At 36.3% G+C, this 22,355-nt stretch overlaps 1 protein-coding gene across 1 annotated transcript in view; it reads left to right on the forward strand.

The window, feature by feature from the left end:
• CWC22 (CWC22 spliceosome associated protein homolog) overlaps window positions 1–22,355 on the forward strand; it is a 28,293-nt gene that overhangs the window by 4,853 nt on the left and 1,085 nt on the right. The window contains exons 6-20 of the mRNA XM_027637242.1: window positions 246–374; window positions 2,121–2,289; window positions 2,631–2,684; window positions 3,573–3,708; window positions 3,794–4,000; window positions 4,121–4,183; window positions 4,524–4,619; window positions 5,558–5,639; window positions 6,879–6,939; window positions 15,214–15,291; window positions 16,430–16,582; window positions 17,496–17,623; window positions 18,564–18,665; window positions 18,767–18,963; window positions 21,551–22,070. Of these exons, the coding sequence (XP_027493043.1) occupies window positions 246–374; window positions 2,121–2,289; window positions 2,631–2,684; window positions 3,573–3,708; window positions 3,794–4,000; window positions 4,121–4,183; window positions 4,524–4,619; window positions 5,558–5,639; window positions 6,879–6,939; window positions 15,214–15,291; window positions 16,430–16,582; window positions 17,496–17,623; window positions 18,564–18,665; window positions 18,767–18,963; window positions 21,551–22,070 (2,175 nt within the window). The remainder of the gene's footprint in view (window positions 1–245; window positions 375–2,120; window positions 2,290–2,630; window positions 2,685–3,572; window positions 3,709–3,793; window positions 4,001–4,120; window positions 4,184–4,523; window positions 4,620–5,557; window positions 5,640–6,878; window positions 6,940–15,213; window positions 15,292–16,429; window positions 16,583–17,495; window positions 17,624–18,563; window positions 18,666–18,766; window positions 18,964–21,550; window positions 22,071–22,355) is intronic.

A 22,355-nucleotide genomic window follows, 5' to 3' on the forward strand; every position in this document is an offset into this window, starting at 1 on the left:
GGAACAGCATAGAAAGCTGAACATACTGAGTTGGTATTACATTTTGGTATATCATTGATTTTTTGGTAGTTAAATGTATAGGTGTGAACTAATCTTCACATTTATGCAGTGAATATTTCTTAACCTGTTTTACTGATTAAACGAAAATGTGAATGTAAGTTTTATATATGTATATATCCATATAAAAATTTACTCAGTGCTACTTAAAATTTATGCTTTAATAATTTGTGATGCCTTTGTAATAGCTTGGCATATCAGAGGATGAGTTGGGAAGCCTTGAAGAAGTCAATCAATGGTCTCGTCAATAAAGTGAACGTTTCTAATATAGAAAACATCATTCATGAGCTGCTTCAGGAAAATATTGTTAGGGGAAGGTAAGTCTTTGTATTTTAAAATAATTCTTTTTCTTTTCTGGTACTATGTGTGCTGTTCACGTGTACATCACGGCGTGTGCTATGTGTAGTGTATGGGGTCTGATCAGATTTTAAAATTACCCTTAGGCTATATTGTCCTATGCAGAATAGTCCCTTACTTGGGAAAGGGATTGAATGCTTGGTGGAATAAACCTTTCTTAAAGGTTTTCCCTGTGTGTTTTACTTGGCTTGTAACTTACGGTTGTCACTGGCTGTTTATTTTTTTAGTGCTGTTTTTTTTTTTTCTCTGGGACAAATAATATTTGTAGTCAGTATTTAGCAATACAAGTTTTACTACAGTTACCTGCCTATGTTGTTTATTGTTGTAATGTAGAGAAAAGATGATTATGCTACCTGAGCTCGGTACTAGGTCCTGGTGATCGTGCAACTATTGTGTGATGACTTTCCTTGCATTAATTTTGATGTCATTGGGGGTCAAATCTGCAAGTCTAAAGGAGCATGGCTTTCTTAGGTTGGCTACCATTTAAACAAACAAAACCAAACTACCAACACAAGAATTAAGTAAAATCCAGAGAGTGAGCAAGTAGTTCCTGAATGTCATTCCTGTTAAAAGTAATAATGAACCTCAGGGATTTGTAGGACTGCTTTTTACTTGCCCACATTTCATGTCCCTGAAACATAATTTTCATCTAAGCAATAGTATTTTTGTTTAGAAATTAGCTTATTGAATGTTTGTAGAATATACTTGTCTGTGGAAGTTTTTGTATGTGGTTTATAAATGTCAAAGTAATGTAGATGGGAAATGGCACCACTTCCCTCCTCCTTACACTGAAGTCTAACTTCCAGACTTGCACAAAGATGCATATAAAAGTAATGACATGAAGTTTTGCCTAGCTGTCAAGTAGTTTTCTGAGTTTTTAAGTTGAGGATAAATAAGAACTGAAACAGACCAGTTTCAGTTTGTAAGAAAGAATTAACTTATCCGTTCAAAGTGGAAATATTCTGCTTCTGTGCACTAGTAGGAGTTCTATTCCCTTTGTCAATTCCAAAGTAAGTAGGAATGAGATCCCTGGGCTGTTTGTATTTAGTACCACGTAGGAGGTTTTTATGAGGATTTCAGTAGACCACAGAAGATAAGATAGCTGGATTCCAGTGTGTACTTTGAACATTCACGTTTGGAGGGCTCTTCCCCCCCCCTCACCTATTTGTAATGGAGTAATATAGCAAAAGTCAAATTGTGTGTGCTCCTAAGCATTACAAAAAGCAAAATTGAGAGGGGTTGAAAAATAAGTCACAGATTCTTTTCAGACTTTAGTCTTGATAATAAATGTAAGAGAGATCATTAGAATAATAAAAGAACTATTCTCATGAGCCCTGTGTTTACATTTATTTAGGCTCTAAAGAGTAGTTTTTATAATCAGCCTAAGTTGCAAGGTACAAGATGACTGTTTGCATACATTTTCAAATGTATTTCTAAATGAACAATATTTAATGGAAGATAAGGTACCATTTTAAGAATTTTTGAGTTCAGGCAGATTTGGACAATGTGTTTTGCCAAACTCCATTTATGGCATGATAATCAACATTTTGAAAATGACCATTTGGTATCTTCCAACTATTCCAACTGCACAATACTATTTTATGTGATAAGTACTTGTTATTCTTTACTTTGGCTGAACACCGTTTGAATAAAAATGCTACGTGTCTTATTACCAGAAAAATCTTAAAACTTACCTATTTTTACAGGGGATTGCTGTCCAGATCCATTTTGCAAGCTCAGAGTGCCTCTCCAATATTTACTCATGTTTATGCAGCTCTTGTGGCAATTATCAATTCAAAGTTTCCAAATATTGGTGAATTGATTCTCAAGAGGTTGATACTAAATTTTCGCAAAGGATATCGCAGAAATGACAAGGTATGTAAAACGTGAAGAAGCAACATGCTGAAACTTGTCCTTCTGCTGTGTTAACTGTCTGTCAAGTGTGGTCAAATTACGTACTTGAACACAACTAAGACCAGTTGAGACCAGTCTTTAGTACATTTAGTAGTATTAGAGTATCTTGAAACTTTGACAACCTATTCTGGGTTGATACTGTGATAGTTTTTTGGTTTTTTTTTCTTTTTGAAAGTCTACAGTCTTGATTGCAAACAACTCATGACTTAATTTTATTGTGAGATGCACAAATCTATAGTATGTCTGAGTTAAAAGGTTTTTTTTTCTGTATGTTAAAATTTCTTGGTTTATTTCTTTTGCAGCAACTCTGTCTAACATCTTCAAAATTTGTTGCACATTTGATGAATCAGAATGTGGTATGTTACTTTATGTTTCTATTCAATCCAAACCATATATGGCTAATTTTTAATTTTAAGGCAGCAATAACCTAAGTGAAGATGCAATCCCTGCTCTAATGGTTCCTGAAAACCTGAGTGTGGTGCCTACCTTAAGTTGTTAGGATCTCTTTAGAAAAGACATTGGTCATTGTGCAGTTATCATCACTTATCATTACACTTACGCTCCACAGCTTCCCTAGATTTCATATATACGTTTGGGCTACTGTTCAGACAAGTCTCAATGCAAAACAAGGATCGTCTGAGGCTCTGTCCCACAGATTTTAAACAGAATTTTCTTGCAACAGTTCGTGTAAGCAGAACTGGACTCGGTTACTTCTAAACCAAATTTATGTCCTGCTCTATGCACCTTGTTTATGTGTGATAAATCAGGATACTCCATTTTAAATAATGGCAAGAAGCAGTGTTTCAGGAATGCGTTGGGAATGTACAGCATTTTGGTAAAGAGGAAGCTAATCCAAGATGTGCCATTTGCTTATATGCGTAATCCTGGAAGAACTGATTTATTTATAGACAAAATGCACTTGGAACTAGTTTCCGTAATGCAAGTGCTGGTTTATTTACTTCTTGGAAATGCATTCTATTTTTTTCTTAATGGCAAAATGTTTTTCGTTGCTTGCTTGCTCAATAGCAGAGTCACATTTACTATGAAGTTGGTGTAAGTAGAGGTGGTAAAACTATTTGAAATTTGGGCTTCTTCTTAAGCAGCTTTGTCCCGCTGCTGTTGCCTTGTGTGTGTGATTATTGTGTTGTGACATCCTCAAAGGCTGTATAGATCTGTCAAGTAAATCACTGTGATGATAGTGTAACACTGTGCATTCTAATTATTTGCTGATATTCCTTTTGTAGGCTCATGAGGTTTTATGTTTGGAAATGCTCACCTTGCTTCTTGAAAGGCCTACTGATGACAGTATTGAAGTAGCAATTGGATTTATTAAAGAGAGTGGGCTCAAATTAACAGAAGTTTCTCCTAGAGGTATCAATGGTAAGTATAGTTAGCCAAAACATGTCTTTTTGTCATTTGTATTTAGTAAATCCTTTTCATGTTTACATTTCTTTCTTTTCCAAAGCAATCTTTGACCGTCTTCGACACATTCTGCATGAATCTAAAATTGATATGCGTGTTCAGTATATGATAGAAGTCATGTTTGCTGTACGGAAGGATGGCTTCAAGGATCATCCAATTATTCCAGAGGGATTAGATCTAGTCGAAGAGGAGGATCAGTTTACTCATATGTTGCCATTAGAAGATGACTACAACCCAGAGGATGTTCTTAGTAAGTTAGAAGTGGAAGATAATTCTGTGACTGCGTTCCCTGAGAAAACAAAATCAAGATTAAATGTTCATTGCTTTCTTCAATTTGTATTTTAAATAAAGATTCTCTTTTGTTCTAAAGATGTTTTCAAGATGGATCCAAACTTTATGGAAAATGAGGAGAAATACAAAACACTGAAGAAAGGTAGGTGTATTCATGTGTATACACATCTTATATGTGATATTTATGTACTTGCTTATATATGGCATTTACTTATCCAGCTGTTGTTGCCAGCCTTATTATTTAACAGTGGGGATATTTCTGTCCTAGACAACTGTCATTCACTTCATCATTGTGTTCCTGCTATTCAGTATTGTTTCTCCAGTGGTGTTTTCCTTTAATTATGACTTACTTGTTTTTTTGCTTGTGCCATGTTCTCCACCTGAGATATCCTTTCCCTCTTTAGGTGTTGGATCAGGGATCTTTTTGTAATGAAAATATTATGGTCTATATTCCTTAATAATATGGGATACTCTTCTTTCAGAAATTCTAGATGAAGGTGACAGTGAATCTGAAGGAGATCAAGAAGCTGCAAGTAGTGAGGAAGATGAAGAAGAAGATGAAGAGGAGGGTGAAGATGGTAAGTGCATAACTGGCACCTCACTAGTGATTTATTGCAGATGAAATGGGAAAGCTTACCTTCTTAGCTGTTTTGCAAAACTAAGATGTTCAAATGTTAAGGAATGTTTTCATTTTATTCTCAGATCTAAGTGTTTACGAGCAAAAAGTATAAAAGTAATTGTCTTAAAACATTCAACACAGGCAGAAACAGAAAAGCAACTTTACTCTGTTATTCTTGACAGTATCAGTTTTCTTTGAGAAAAGCCTTGCAAACAATGTTTGTGCAGACTGCATGAGTAATTGTTCTTGTGGAATAACAGCAGTGGATTTCCTTACTAGTTTGCTGGGGTATTTCACAGAAGAGCAGAGCTTCCAGGCTGATGAAAAGTATGATCATTCACATTACTTTTCATCATTTATGCTTCAAACTTCAAAAGACTGAAAGAATAGTGAATACCTTACAAATGAGTGTTCACAGAATGGTTTGGTTCAGAACGGATTTTTCAGAACTTTGCAGAATGATGTAACATAGATCCTACACATAATAGAAGCTAAGAATTACCTGTTAAAATCAGGGGTGCAACATAAAGCATTGTATAGCTAAATTGTGCAGAAAACAGGTTGCTGATAATGTAGACAAGAAATGTTAAATCCAGAGGTTGCAGTGACTAAGTCACTGAAAAGTCTTTAAAAGAAGAATTTAAAAGTAGAATTATCCTGTTAAAACAATATTTAAATATTCCTGTTAGTTACAGATGAAGCAAATAATTATTTTTTTCTTATCTGTAAAAATAAAGATTTAAAAAATACATAAACATGATAAGCATTCCTAAATATTTCTAAAAAAAACAGGGCGCTACAGATGTAGTAAAGGATAAATAGAGCTCTGCTAAGAGATTGCTACATGTATCTTCCTTAATGTTTTGCTCTTTACAAACCCATGTTTTTCTTTTCCAGGCCAGAAAGTTACTGTTCACGACAAAACAGAAATTAACCTGGTCTCCTTCCGTCGTACAATTTATCTTGCTATTCAGTCAAGGTAAATAGAATATGCTTTGTACACCTATAACTGTAGTTCTTTTGAAATGAGTGAACTCTAATTTTCTTTCTTTTAGAATTCTTTCTTAATATGAAATTTTAAAAAAACCCAACAAAGTAGGGAAGTGTTCGTTATGGAGGCTGACCTGACTGTGTAAAGCAGACTGTTTTGACAAATGGATACCCAAATTCTCTTTCTAAGATAAATCTTGTTTGTTTCAAAATGTTTTGAGTAGTGAACTGGGACTTTTCTGTGACTATTGCTGTAATCAGAATTTTCTCAGTGAATGAAAGTCGGTGATCTTCAGATTATACAGCATTTTAAGAATTTATGAAAAAATTACACGGACACACTCAGAAATGCTGTACATTTTCTCCACTTCTGAGAGGAGTTCTGCAGTGTGGTTCTCCTTAGGCCCATTAACATCTGCATTGCTTGGAAAAAAAGTATACAGATACCAACCCTGAAGTGTACTGTTTGAAGTTGTCTTGAGAATGAAATCCCCTTGCAGTATGTGGCACAAATGATCAAAACATGGTGCTATAGCTCCTGTCTCATCGGGATGAGAGGGGAGATTGACCTGTTGCATGCCACTGAATTCCATCATTTAAAGTAGGCATGGCTTGTAATACTCTGCAGGTTCTGAACTTGCATGAGGAGTGTGATAATGTAGTTGTGCTGTTGATCATTAGACATGTGAATTAATACCATACTGAGAGGTATGAAAGGCTCTTATGTTTCTCAAAGTTGCTGTTAAATAGGTTCTTGCCATACTGAAGTTTGTTCATCTTTTACTTGGGTGGGAGGAGGTATTGGTGGTAGCTAAAGGCTTTCAGAACAGGAGTGTAAAGAGGAGAGTGTGGTATATACTGCTTTTGGATCTTATGTGCAGTGCTTGCATTTCAGAGAGTTTCAGGATGTGCAAAATGAGCTCCTGCTTTTCTATGTTTTATGTAGTTCTGTAAGATGATGTAATAATAATGGCTTGAGTCATCTTGTTCTCAGATGGTTTACAGATGTAATCAGTTTGGATTAATTTTCAGATACAAACTCAGAAAATAGGAATGTTTATTAAAACCCCCCACAACAACAATAAAAATCCAGCAAATTAAACAGCTGAGATACTTTATTTTCAAGTAGTTGAAGTTTCAGCAGCAACAATCAATCTTAATATAATTCTGAAATGTTTTTAGCATGGCATATATTGCACAGATAATGAGAAGTATTTTTTCTATTCAGCTTAGACTTTGAAGAATGTGCTCACAAACTGCTGAAGATGGACTTCCCTGAAAGTCAGACTGTAAGCCTTGCTTCTTACTCTTTTTTGTTCTTAACATTATTACGAAACAGTACTATGGTAGTGTCTGAAATCCTTGCTCATGTTCTGGGACCTAGTCTGTACAGCAACCAGAGGAGTGAGAGTGATTCCTTACAGCTGTTCCTCAAAATGAATTTCACAACCTTTAGAGCAAATAGACTGACACATATTTCACAAGCAATTTGTCTTATGCGTTTGCTCTTTTCTGTCAAGCAACTCACATGTTTGCTTGTAGCCTGTTTGAAAAGGTCTGTTGTTTAGGCTGTTGAAACTTTTATCCTATGACAAGAGTACTGCATCATGGCAGTCACTCTGAGAGTTCTGTCTGTGAAAGAAGATGAGGTTGAAGATATTTGCAGACAGCTGTAGACTTTATCAGTGGGGTTTGAAATTTAGCATAGTGCTAAAAGAGTGTGTTTTGTTGCTTTCACAGTCTTCTTTGAATAAACAGTGTACTGAATTAAAGCAGTTTTGAGTATGAGTGCTTTGCTGTAATCTTGTAGAGTATCAGATATAAGCTGTTTTGTTTTCAGACTCTGTAAGATCAATACAATTGGTATGTTTTCAAGTAAACGAAGTTGTTCTTCGTCTGGTACTCATATTTGATATTGGTAGAATGTAAATACCCATCTAATTTTATAAACAGCTTTTCAGTCAGCTGCAAGCTATCATCATGGGAGTTGCACTGGAGAGAACTGGTAATTTCCTTGTGGCTGTAATTACTGTTCTGTTTTATTTGAAACAATGTATGTAGTAACTAACCTTATTAGTATAACACTAGTGAGGGGAGATCTGGCCTATGGTTAGGTGTTCTTTGAGAACTTGTTTGCCTATGAGTTTTTCAGTTCTTATTCTATTTTGTTATTAAGCAATTTACATGGAAGTAAGCTAAGAAACTGAGATGGTGGGGTTTTTTTAACTAGTTCTCTAATTCTGTGCATGAAATGGAATACTAAGCATGCACAAGATTATAATTCTCAGTGAAACATAATCTGAAGAATTCTAAAGAGAAAAAAAACTTTCTAGCAAATCAATTCAGCTCTGAAGAACAGAGCTAACAATCTAGAATATAGGTACTACATCATATAACAGTCAGAATGCATAACACTACTTGCTTGTTAGATAACTGCTTAGAGAACTGGTATTTAATTTCATGGCAGTCCCTGTCAACTCTGAACTTCTGTGGGCAAAATCTGCTCAGAAAAAATAAATTTCATAGGGGAAGGAAGAAAACCCCAACAATTAATATCAACCTACTATTCAGTACTAGTTTTAGGAATTACTGCAATTCAAGATCCAAAACTGTTGCAAAACTGCATCTTCTTATCATGTGAGGCCTCTTCTTTGTGCTGATTTCTTTTTTTCTCTAATAATCGTAATTACTCTCCATCTCATTTGATCAAAGATGTGAGAGCTTTGACTTGCTTGTTGTATAGAACTAAGCTCCTTTTTGGGGGCAAAAAGAAACAAAGAAGATGCTTCCTGATCATTGTGAGAGCAGAATGAACAAACAGTTATAGGCAATAAAATTATTCAAGGATTTACGAGGTTCAAGTCTGTCCATGTGGATAAAAAAACCTGAATGCACTTAGGAGGAAGTTTGTTTGAATTAACTGCCAGTTTTTAAGCTAGGAAAATAATTTTTTATTCTTTCAAGCTAGTATCTTCAGATTGAAGCCTTTATTGAATCGATTTCCACTGTCTTCATTATCAAAATAAACCATTACTAAGTTTGCAGATGACACCAAGTTGGGCAGGAGTGTTGATCTGCAGGAGGGCAGGAAGGCAGAGGGATCTGGACACGCTGGATGGATGGGCCGAGGTCAACGGTGTGAGGTTCAATAAGTCAAAGTGACAAGTCCTGTACTTGGGTCACAACAACCCCAGGCAGCATGACAGGCTGGGGGAAGAGTGGCTGGAGAGCTGCCCAGGAAAAAAGGACCTGGGGGTGCTGATCAACAGCCAGCTGGATGTGAGCCAGAGTGTGCCCAGGTGGCCAAGGCCAATGGCATCTTGGCCTGTATCAGCAATAGAGTGGCCAGCAGAACCAGGGAAGTGATTGTCCCCCTGTACTCAGCACTGATGAAGCCACACCTTGAGTGCTGTAGGTGGCTGAGGGAGCTGGAGTTGTTTAGTCTGGAGGAGGTCAAAGGGGACCTTACTGCTTTCTACAAGTACCCAAAAGGAGGTTGCAGCAAGGTGGGACAGGACCAGAAGAAATGGCCTCAAGTTCCACCAGGGGAGGTTTAAATTAGGTGTTAGGAACAATTTCTTCAGTAAAGAAGAAAGGTTGGTCAGTTATTGAAACAGACTGCCCAGGGAAGTGGTAGAATCACTATCCCTGGAAGTGTTCAAAAGATGGGTTTATGTGGCACTTGAGGATATGATCTAGTGGAGAACATGATGGTGCTGGGTTAATGGTTGGACTTGATGATCTTAGAGGTATTTTCCAACCTTAGTGATTCTATGATTCTTTACTATTACTTTTTTAGCCATAAGGCACCTTTTTCTTTTTTGGTCTGTTTTACTGAAAGCTTCATTAACTGCTGTGCAACGCAAGCATTTGTATGCTTAATACCAGTAATGGATCTGTCTCACAGTTCTGACTTGCAGAAAGAGGATTAAGGTTCAAATGGATAATCTACAGACTAGAACAACATAATACTGCTTTTTGGCATTGCAGTTTAGTACCAGCTGCTGAGGGGGATGTCAACAGTCCTCTGATTATTTTTTTAAGGAGGAAAGACATTCAAGGAGTTGAAATTCTTTCTTTTCTAAGTAAATTTTCTAGGAGTAGGTTTGCTTTTATTCATGTTACTTAGACCCAACTGAAACCTGCAGATCGAAAGTTGAAAAGCTTTGTTGTAATTTGTACTACAGCCTATGAGAAGCTGCTCTAAACAAGCCTTGCAGTTGCTTTTTTGGACATATGCTCAGGCTTGGCAGAGAACACTATTTCTCTTTTTTTAAAAGGTACTGTTATTATCTGTGTTAAAGCTACATTAATCCTATGCATTACTAAAGAAGAAAATTTAAATAAATTAAAAGTGTGATTGGAGTATGGTATTATCAGTTGTTCTGGCTTCTGAACTATGAGGAAAGCAAACAAACAATCCCTACTGAAATGTCAGAAATAGGCTTTTTACATTATGCTTACCCTGAACAGATTTTTGTTGCCTCTGGTCTTGGAGGAGTACATTTCAGTTTCTGGCATTTTTAGTTAAAAAAAACAACCAAGGAGTTGAGTTTCCTCACAGTAATAAAAGAGTATGCCAGAGTGACAACTCCTTAGACATAGAATTGATCCTTCTTTAAGAAAACGTACATTAGGAATATAGGGGTTTTTTTCCTTTTTTCTTTCTTTTTTTTGAAGATGGAAATGTCATGACTTGTTACCCAGTCTCCCTCAAGGGTAGTGGAGAGAACCAAAAAATTAAACCAACCATACATTTTTCTTGCTCTTTGAAAGTGTGCCTAAAAGGGTTTGGCTTTTAGCCTTTTCATTTTTTCACTTGTGATAAGGACTAAATTTGTATACAGCAGTGCTTGAAACTTCACTCAAGTTAGAGCCTCTTCTGTATCTGCCCCTCAGTCTGGTATCCCAGACAAAAGTAATGGGTCATGGGATTTTTTTTTTTTTTACTTGAAATCAGAAAAATTATTGTAGGCACAACCTTCTTGAAAGAATTATGTGTGCATCTGACACATCTTCATTTTTACAGGATGGTGTCACTTGCTCAAAGCAACCCTAGTTGGAGGGGTGGGAGTGTCAGTGTCTCTTGTGTTATTTATGCTTTGAGTCTTGAAGATAACAGAAGTACTTACGTTGACTTGACATTCAGTGAAAATATTGTTCAGGAAACTGGTGTAGAGTGGGATGGTCTAAAGCTGATAATTCTGTTCAGGTCAAATGAATGATTTCTTCGATTCATTGCTTTCCTTTCTAATTTGGAGGGTATTGCAACTGGTAGGTTTGGCATCTGCACCATGATTAGTTCACAGAGTTGCTACTGCCTGTAAAAGTGCTCATCCTCAGGTAGATTTCTTGTCTTCTGAAGCAGGACTTTTCATGGGCCTGAGATGTAGAATCAATCTGAATTTTCATAATTTATCAATTAAGAAAAAAGCATGTACAAGCCATATTGTGGTATATGTTGATGTTTAGAAAATCAAGATATAGAATCTGTACAGAATAAGCTTGTATTTGTGTGTTACTGGATAGCAAGCATTAGCTGGAATTCTGACTAGACTTTGATCTTCTAAGCATGTATGTATGCATGCATTTAACCTAAGGGGATGGAATTGCTCAGATTACCTTAGTGAAATCACTTAAAATGAAGTTTTGCATGCGTAGCCTTCAGGTGGAAAGAAAGAAATACTGTGGGGATTTTATGTATTATTTCACCAGACTCTTTTGTGTGTGTTTGTGTGTTGCAGACTTGTAGCAGCGTGAATGAAAAGTATATCTATGCTTATATCCAGTTAATGATTCCTGTGTAAAATGTTAAGTCTGATTTATGCAAGATTTTTGATTACTATATTCAGCTTTAAACATATGTTGCTCTAAACATAGAACAAGTTGGGTTAAAAAATGGTAAATAAAGGGACAAAAGTTGAGGAAGACTGTTAGCTGACCATGGGACAGACCTGGAGACAGTGTAGTAGCTGCCAAAAGCACTGCATGTAGTTTGCAGAGAGGCCACCTGCTACTGGAACACCTTCCATAGCTTTGCCAGCTTTGGCTCCATGTGGTAATTTGACAAATAAGGAAGAAAAAGAGCAGAGATGCCGGAAAAAATAGGCCTGTGTGGTTGTTACACATATTAAAATATGCAGCAGTAAGCAAAGCTTTAGGGTAGTCAGAGGAAGTTAAATACACTTCAGTGAAATGAAAGAGAAAAAAGGAAAAATTTAGAGTCTGTAAAAGCAGTGCACATATATAAAATGCAAGGCACTCATTTCACATAATTCCAGTTTCATGTTGATTTAAATGAACTTATGTCCTTCACTAGGTTTGCTCCCAGCAAATCAATTCCTTTAGTTCTGTGAAGAAACTCCTAGAAACCAAGGGTTGGCATTGATAGTTTTCTATTTTAAGAAGCTGTGTTAGCTTACTGGGTGGGGATGTCTCGTGGTGGTTTCAGTTTGTGTATGCAATGGATGGAACAGAGCCGTGGGGCTGGCAAGGGAGGGGAGCTGCAGATGGCATCCCTGCCGGCTAGGGAGGGCAGTAGAGACTCCTCATGAAGGAGGCCTCCTCAGCCTGTGGGGCAGCTCCAGAATTCCAGTCTTAGCTGAATGCAAATCTTAAAGAAACTGCAAAAAAATGAGGGGAGAAAGATGGGGGGGAGTTGACAGGGGGAAGTACTAGCTGTAAAAAGGAACCCATGATCAGAAGGGAGTGAGAAAGCTGAGTTACTCTGGCTCTCCGTCTGCAGTGAACATAGCCTTTGGGTGAAGCTGAGAGCATATAGACTGGGCAGGGTGTGTTTGTTTTTAAAATGGTAAAACTGGGAAAAAAACACAAGTCCAGTGTTTTTGTCTTTTCGTGGCTTACTCTTTAGCATCTTCAAATTATGATGATAGTTGCCATGTTAGGTGGAACCACGGTTCATCTAAACCATTGCTCTGTTTGGGTAAGAGCTAGTTGGAAATGTTTAGGGAGAAGTGTGAGAGGTGCAGTGCATTTAGAGGGAGCTTTTCTCTTTATCTTCTCTCTTAGCAGTTTTGAGAAGTGCTGTTGTTATCCATGATACAATGATAAATTCAAGATCTTCACGAAAGATCATTCACCATCTGTATGAGATAGCAGGTATTTTTGAAGTGGTTTATTTCATGACTGGATAGCTGTACATACTTTCTTAACTAAGCTGAGTAGTCACTTGCTGAGCATTGAATGAAAATCATTGAACAACACAATATATGAATTACCTGTAAAACTGGGGAACAAATTCATTCCGTTCTTCAAAACAAGCGATGGGCTAAATAACACAGGCTCTTCCTGCCATAAACATCATTGGGAGTACAGAAATGAGTTAACTAACCTTTGAAGCTGGAAATTAAGCTGGAATTGCCATCTGAACTTGTCTCATCTCTCAAAAAAATAATTAAATAATTGTAAAGTTTGTTAATTTTCAATCTGGAAGACAGTTACCCTAAACTTAGCCTCGAGTTGTTTAGATAACACTAGCAAGAATGTCTTTATGGGCAAATCTATTTTCATGCATGTGGATATTCAAGATACCCTCCTAGAAATCTTTGTAATATTTAATTAAAATGTTAAAATATTTAATTACTGTAAACCACAGGGGATACCGATGTTATAATTGCATTTAAGATGAGGAAGAAAAGTAATTTGTTTTTCAAGTCTTCCTGATGTTATTAACAGTGACATCAGCACTTTACCCTTTTTATTGTTTAAAAACTGATTAACTGCAGCAGTCCTATAAAATGGGATAATATAAAAAATTGATATGCATTTTAATACATCACACTAACAGAGTGTGACAGTATTAAAAGGAATGCCTTCAAACACATCTGTAAGTTTATTTGGTACATTACTGCCTTTTTATTTGGGGGAGGATTTTTTTTTTCTTGTTCAGCATTGTTGGCCTTTTATTTGTTTTGAGTTTTTATGATGGGCAAAACTGTTTCTTCTGAATATATGCTTGGAAGAGTGGCACATGTGGGAGAATATGAAATCTAGTATATGCTATAGTAAATTGGTGTGAGAACAAAACACTTGAAATCATCCTTTTCTATGGGAATGTTAATATTAGTTTAAAGAGAAATTAAATTAATAATGAAAGATACATGACTCACAACCAGAAACATATTTGGAAGTGTCATAAATTGGATTATGCTATGGAATTGGTCTTAATGAGAAAACAGTAATAGAAAAAAAAATGGGAATGGGAAAAAACTGCAATGCAGTTCAAGCATTGTGTATTTCATGGCTGTTAATTTATATAAAAATACTTTTTTCACTTTTCCTAATTAATGTTTCCAAATGTGCCCTGAACCAACTCCTAGCTGTATTACAATCTGTAATTTACATAGTGGGGGAATAAGTTTGGTTTTAAATTCACCTGTTCTTACTTGCCTGGCTCACTGCTCTCAGCCAGTGGAGGGTGCTGGTCCTAGAGGGGAGGGTACAGAGCAGAATCCATCCCTGTGTTTCCCTCTGGTTCTTGGATTGGGGTGTGTGAAAGAGGAGGAGGAGGAAGCTGCCAGAGGTTGATCTGATAATGATCTTGGGGTGATGGTATTGGGAGACAAGGAGAAAGGGAGACAGTCTGTATTCCAGAAAGACTGGACTAACTGTTCCAGGTAGTTGGTGTAAGGGAAGGAGAGCATCTTCTGTTGCTTACATCTGTGTTCACCATGGAGACGGGAAAATGAAAGGCAGGCTGTCGATGATGGGGGATGCACAAAAGTTTTGGGAGACTAATCTAGCTAGGCTTCCTCTGCTTCTTCCTAGGCAAGGAGAGATGCTTTTCTAAAGGGTGATTCTGAATATGAGCCTAAAACAGCTGCTTTAGAACAGTTCTTCTTGTTCTCTTTGTTATAGAGTAAGTCCAGGCATGTTCGCCTCCCAGGGTTGAGTTTAGTCTTTCTGAACATCACCCACAGGACTGAAGCAATTGCACTGTAATGCAGCCTTTTGCTTGCAGAAGCTTGTCAGGAAAACAATGGTTGAATAGTTAAAGGTATTAGTATATACCAAAAACTACAGATACTTCTGATTTTAGAAATACACTGCTAACCATGCACATGGCGTTTTCAAGTGGCTTGTCTGTAAGCCATTTTGACATTTGAAAGTTGTGAAGAGTTTTCATTTTCCATAAATGCAGGAATTGGTGCTATTTAAAACGAACTAAAAACCCCAAAAACAAAACCAAAAAAACCAAGCACCACACAAACAAAACCAAAACCACCAAAAAAGCCCTCAAAACCTTACCTTTTATTTTATATCTCCTTTTTTCACTGTGGTAAAGTCAGTTTGTAAATGAGTTTTGACCTTTTTTTGATTAGATACACAGTGTGTTAGAGGAAATTTGAAGGGCAAAAGTTCATATTCACATCCCAGAGGAATTCACAAAACTACTGGTGTCACAATGAAGTTTTATGTAAATGCTGGTTTCAAAGCTCGTACTTGTGTAAGGCTTTCTTCAATTATTTGGTACTTAGTGATGGGGTTTTTGCTGCTACAGTGAATTTACCTAAAGAAATATTTTTTTTTTTTCCATAACCCAGAAAGAACTCTGCAATATGATACTTGACTGCTGTGCTCAGCAAAGAACATATGAGAAATTCTTTGGGTTACTGGCTGGAGTGAGTTCTGTTTTAAAATTTTACACTTTATGATAGAAAATTTCGTTGATTTACTCTACTTTTTGTGTGTCAAACTTAAGTTTTAATGGATAAATAAAACTAATAGCCTTTTTATCATTCTGAAAATGCTTATGTTAGTTAATTGTGTTAGTGGATTGAATTAACATTTTGATTTTAATAAGCATAGTGAATGCAGAATGAGAGAACTCATTTTCCCTCTATAATGTTGCTTATTTTACCTTCCTTTTTTTTCTCATTATGGTAAAACAATAAATCAGTGGCAAAGAAATGGTACTAAAAAGACAAAAGTATTATGAGTCACCAGAAAATAGCCTTTTTACAGTGCTGAATATTAATTTTGGAGACTTGTCATTTACCACTTCTTTCAGAACTGCTTAGTAGGACTAATTTAGAGCGCAAGATTGAATACTTACTGTCCCGGGCCTGTGAGTGTTTTGTTTGCTTTTCAATTAACAGCTAACTCTCTGGTTTTGTGTAACTAACTGCTAATTTAATTGCAGTGATTTCTTACTTAGGTTTTTCTTATCAATAATATTGACAGATCTGAAGAGTTAAGATTAAATACTTGTATTCTAAAGAGGGCAAGTTATGCTGAAAGGGAGTGGTTTTTTTTCATCTGTATTTGTGATCCAGTACTTGAGGAAATCCATCTGCTGACAGTCAGTTACAAAGCACTAACCATACGAATCTGCATGTTCAGATGAATATAAATTTTTATTTCCATATTCTTTGGAATGTTTAGATCCAAAATGTCTTAACCTCTGTGTTTCCTGCTGCTTCTCTAAATTGAGATAGTCATTCAGTAATGTAATGAAAAAAGTGGAGTTATATCTGGTGAAAATACTGGATGTATAGAAGTAAAACAAATTGCTGGATAATTTGCTGTAGTTCAAAATTTATAATTACTACTTTGCAATTCAGATGAGTTTCTTGTTCTGACAACTGCTCAAAGCAATAAAATATATCCATTTGAATGTGTTTTCTCTTCCTCCAAGGGTTATTTAAAAAGGAAATTTTGCAGTAAATATTCACACCATTAGGTCACTTACATGTAGATTATTTGCATATTTAGTATTTTGTTTAATCTGGTTGTTTAAATTGTACCATTTTGTCTCAGCGTTTCTGCATGTTAAAAAAAGAATACATGGAATCCTTTGAAGCTATTTTCAAAGAACAATATGATACCATTCATCGTTTGGAAACGAACAAACTGAGAAATGTTGCCAAGATGTTTGCTCATCTACTATACACTGATTCAATTCCCTGGAGTGTAAGTTAAAAACAAAGAGCTATTGTCATAGATTTCTTTTTCAAGAGTTAATCTCCAGTACTCCACAATAATATATAATGTATTAGTTCTAGTATTTGTTCTGAAATTTGGAACTACTTGTACTTGTAGCAAACTGGATTATGTTAAGTATCTTCTCAGACACTGTTGAACAATTCTGGTTGGTTTCATCTCCTCTTTTTGCTTCTTCTGCATCATAATTCTTCCTCCCCATTTTTTAGTAGTTGATTTAAACTGTTACTTTATGGAACTCAGCTGGAATTGGTTGATTAAAATGTACATCTTTTAGAAAAGAATTTTGAACTTTTGATATATTAAATTAAAGTTGTGTAGAATTATAAGACTTTTAAAAATATTGCCATATTATGATTTAAGTACCATATAAATAAAAGCAATCTTGCATTCTGAGATATAATAACATCAAAATAATAACATTTGAGATAAAATAACATATATAATAATAATATTATATCTGAGATATAATAACATTAAAAAATGAAGAAATAAATATTCGTTTTATTCTTGTTTCATAGCCTAGTCTAATTGTCATTCTTCAGGCACACATAAGTCAGTCCAAATATTTTACCTCTTTAGTACTTAAGTCCCAAATCTCTAACTTCCCAGAAGTTCACACACCTGATTTTCTCTTATGCTTTCATAGATGAAAGAAATCCTTAAAGAATTACTAGCATAAATGTAATCAGAAGCCACTCCCAGGTGGTAGAAAAGAATTTTTGAGAAAGGCAGTCTTGACTAGGAATCATAGAATTCATGGTCTTTTGAAAAAAAAAGAAATAAAAATCAGTCTTTATTTGTTATTTCTAACAAAATTTTCAAGGTAAATAAAAGAATGTGTGTTTAAACTTAAGGGTTTATATTTTCTGAACGTTTTCAGGTTCTTGAATGTATAATACTGAGTGAAGAAACTACCACATCCTCCAGTAGAATTTTCGTCAAAATATTCTTTCAGGAACTCAGTGAATATATGGGACTTCCTAATTTAAATGCAAGATTAAAAGATGAGTAAGTAGAAATTCTATTTTCAAAACTGTAAATTTAATGAGCTCCTTTATCTGAAAACGTACAGATAAGAACTCTCTGTTCAAGTTCAACTAAGTTCTGTAGCTGCAGTACTTCAAGAGTAAGTTCATGTATAGATTTAGTCATTGCAAAGAGTCATATTAAGCAGAGTGTATTACCATTATTTTGGGTTCAAGTATGTGCATGACTGTTTGCAAGATATCTCTTCCCCCTCTCGTCCCCCATAATGAGATTCATCTTTGTGTAAGAATTTTCCAAGTGTGAGTTTATTTTTATATACTGTCAGCTATATAGCTGCATATTAAATGGCACTATGGCTTCTCTTTCTGACAAAAATTAGAAAAAACCCACACAATTATTTTCTAGGATCAGTTGCTTATCTTTAAGTGTAGTGTAAATAACACATTCTTTTAACTCTGTGTGGGATTTAATGCATTGCATTCTGGCACTGTTACTTTCAATTGCTTGAGCTGTTTCCTCTTAGTTGGCATTTCTTCTATGTATGATGAAGAATTTGGTAGATGATTTAGCTCTTGTAAACTTAAATTTGAAACTATACTTAAGGCCCTGTATAATGGAGTTTCAACATAGGTACATACATCTTTGACCTTCTCGGTCAGTGCACGTTATCCTGTGCTGTCACAGGCTGCTGCAATTTCACAGGTCACTTAAGGGCTTCACATGATCTGTCAGTATGTAGCAATTCTGTATGTGAAGAAGTTTGCTTTTCATAAAAGAGCAAATTTTTAAATAGCATTTGATTAGATCCATCATAGATGCAAACAATGAAAGTGTTGAAAAATACATGAAGAGAAACCTTGCTCTCCTGTGGAGATCCATACAGTTTCTTTTTTCAGTTTCTTGATGTCAGTGAGAGTGCTGAACTGGCATGGTGTTTAATTTAGATGTTTGTTTCCATCAGGACACTGCAGCCGTTCTTTGAGGGATTATTGCCTCGGGATAACCCAAGAAACACTCGCTTTGCCATCAATTTCTTCACTTCTATTGGCCTTGGAGGACTAACGTGAGGAACACTTCTGATTTGATATTCACTTTCTTCATCTTCCCTCCCCCCATGAACAAAAAAATAAAGTTGAAAAACAAATTTTTTTTTTTGCTAATTAGGGATGAATTACGGGAGCATCTTAAAAATGCACCAAAGTTAATTATGACACAGAAGCAAAATGTTGAGTCATCGGATTCCTCTTCATCTTCAGAGACAGACTCTTCCTCAGATTCTGATTCTGACAGCAGCAGTACTAGCTCAGAGTCATCCAGCAACAGTGACTCTTCATCTAGCAGTGACAGCAGCAGTGACTCAGGTACTTAAACACTAGCTGTATAACTATTTACTTCTCTTTTACTTCTGTTTATTTACATCTGTTTGTTTCTGTTTCTGTATATGCTTGTTTTGAGGAAAACCTGGCTATAAACAGTGTTAATTTCTCTGCTTTAAAATCTTATAATTTTTGACTTAGTTTTAAAATATTAAGTATTGCTCATGGAAATTTATTTTTTAATTTAGAAAAACTGAGTTCCATTTTTAGAGACTTAAATATCTGAGAAACATTGTTTTGTAAATTACTTTTTTTACACAGTTGATACCTGTTGCATACTACTATGATCTCAGTTTACTGGAGAATGGAGGAATTAGTCATTCCTTATTAATATCTCTGTGGGATGTTTACTGGTGAACTGTAGAGACTCATGTCCACAACTCTGTTTTGCTTGGCTTGACTGAGCTTGATGCTACTCGTGTCCTTCCCAGTAAATATGTTCTTCTTCGTGAGTCAAAAATTACTTTCTTCAGTTCTAGGCTCCATTTCTAATTCCTCTTCTTCAGGAAGAGTTTGTGTGGTGATACTGTGAAGGTTCTTGTCTGCAGAGAAATCTCCAGGGAAGAATTAGCTTTTGCCGACAACTTAGTATTTTTATGCATTATAATTAGCGTTTAGCATCTTATACCATCCTGATGATGTAGAACCTTTATCTGACATGAATTGTCATAAACTCTGCTTAGTCTTTAAAGTACATGCTAGTATGAGTTAGTGTGTGCAGTCTCCCCCAGTATATACACATGAGCAGATGATAGCACAGCATGACTTCCTGCAGTACAGAGGTTTGCTGATTCGAAGTTAATTTGATTTATTATGTGCCTTTGAAGTGAAAGTGTTGATTTATAAAATAAAAGCAGTATGAACTGCTCATGCTTTGGAAATGCACTTTAGTTCTCCATCACAGTCTTAGTGCACAGGAGTCTGGGTTGTGTGTCATCGCACTAATCGCATTAATGACGACAGCACTAGAGGAGGCCACAGTCAAACAGGGTCAGAGGAGGCACTGGTTCAGCACAGAGCCAGATGGCTCTGCTGAGCTGCTTGATAGGAACCAGAGGGGGAAGTCCTTAGTGACAAACCAACTGAGTCTGCAGTCTGCCAGTGTGAACACTTATTTTTCAAAGTTTAGGACCATGGCTTCTCCTACTTGCCTTTTTTCCATTCAGGAACATATTCATTAAAATTTGGATCTTGATACCTTTGCAACCTGGTTTCACTTTTCTTTTTCAGGTTCTTGTGTACTGTAATACATTGATCAAAACACTAATTGGAAATAACTGTACTTTAATGGTAAACTTAGTTGAGGCCCATTACTGGTTGTAATTCCAAGTCTTCCTGTGTTTGCAGCATTTTAAATCTGTAAAATACCTTGGAAGAGTTAAAAGGCATTTTTCAGAGGAATGTGCTGCAGTATTTCAGTGTTTTACCAGTGCAGTGTATAAGAGAAAAATAGAAAACCTGCTAATTAGAAACTGAGAAATTGAGCATTCAGCTAAATTAGAGGTTACTGTCTTACTACCAGTTAATGTTTGGGACTTCATCAGCTAGCTCAGCTCAGCACTGCTCTGGGGAGGTACTTCTAACCAAAACAGGTCCAGCAGAGGATGAAATTTATCTGTTATCAAAGCAGCTGGTTCTTTTCTGTTTACTTTCTTGGGTCGTTTTCTGTATTCTGGTGGATGTAAAATAGTATGGAAAACACTGTTTAAAAAACTTAATGCATTATAATTATCTGAATTGATCCATCATAGCATTTGCCAGAATGTCAGAAAGCCTTAGTTCAGACATGAGACTAGAAAACTGCAGTAGAACTCAGATGTTATACGTAGTAGTCAGTTTATGGCTGTGATATTTTCAAAAGCTGATGTGATACTATAGTTCATACAATAAGGTGAATTAATGGTTATTCTAAATGGCAGTTAGCAATAAATACTGTCAAGTGGAATCTGGAGGTCCCTAATAAAGAGCAAACAGGAAAGGTAAGGCCTCTTCCACTGAGATGAGCATTGCTGTGTATTTAGAAATACAGAAGTTAATCTTGTTGACAAAGCTGCCACTACTTCTCCTGAAAAACTGAGCCCAAGGGCCATTGTTATATTGCTGCAGTACCATTATCTCAAGCCATTTCATCATCCCTCTATTTCCGCACAGGATAGTGTTGGAGATTTTTCCCCATCTGCTGTTTTTAATCTCCATTGACTGAGAAGCTTTTCCAGGAAAAGTGAATGATTTTGAGACTGGATAGTCTGGGAAAGGTCATCTCCCCCCCCAAAAAAAAGATTATTTGTGAGAGTGCTTTGATGTATAACTTTACAGCCCATGCGTGGTCGTTTCATATCAAGTCAATAAGAGGATGATGACAGGTGGAGGTTTTCAAAAGACAGGCATCACTTGCAGAGAGCTAAGGGGTAAAAATCAGAGTTCATTATTTTGGAACTTTTGTCCTTATATAAAGCACACACAATTTTTTTGACAAAAAAAAATAGCTCTTTACAATTTTATTTGTAGTTTAATAAGTTAAATATATTAAATTAAAATGCAATCTTAGTCCCATAATTTGTTATAATTTCAGATGTTTCTAAAACCAGAAGAAGGAGAATGCAGAAGAAAAATAGAGAATCCAATAAAGTTTCCAGGAAAAAGCAAGAAAGGAAAAGGAAATCTGTTGAAAAGAAAATGGGAAGGAGGCATCAAGAGGAAAGAAGTGATACTGAGAGCAAATCAGAAAGAAATCACCGACATTTAAGAGAATCACACAGAGATGATGTGTCAAAATATCATCACAGAGATGAGTCCAATGGCAGAGATGGTTACCATAGTGGAAAAGATAGGAACCATGACAGAACTAAGGATCTGGAAAATAAACATAGTAATTCAAAAGTTAAGAAAGCAGACAGAAGAGCCTCTTTGTCTGATGATGAAAATTACAGACACTGGAGCAAAGATAATGGACATCGCAGTAGAAAAAGAGAAAGATCGAAATCCAGAGAGAGAGACCGTGACCATTCGAGTCCAGGAGAGGAGGAACAAGAGGACCGGTACAGAAATGGTTCAGAGAAACACCGGGAGAAGTACAGCCGCTACTCTGACCAGTACAGGGAACCCAGGGAGAACGAGGACAGGGAGTCCAGGGTGAACAAGGACAGGGAATCCAGGAGGAATGAGGAGCGGGAGCCCAGGAGAAATGAGGAGAGGGAGTCCAGAAGGGACGAGGAGAGGGAATCCAGGAGGAACAAGGAGAGGGAGCCCAGGAGGGACGAGGAGAGGGAGCTCAGGCGGAACGAGGAGAGGGAATCCAGGAGGGACGAGGAGAGGGAGCTCAGAAGGAATGAGGAGAGGGAGCTCAGAAGGAACGAGGAGAGGGAGCTCAGAAGGAA

This window comes from Corapipo altera, unplaced genomic scaffold, assembly GCF_003945725.1.
Source record: "Corapipo altera isolate COAL_440 unplaced genomic scaffold, ASM394572v1 45, whole genome shotgun sequence".
In the NCBI taxonomy this organism is placed as follows: domain Eukaryota; kingdom Metazoa; phylum Chordata; class Aves; order Passeriformes; family Pipridae; genus Corapipo; species Corapipo altera.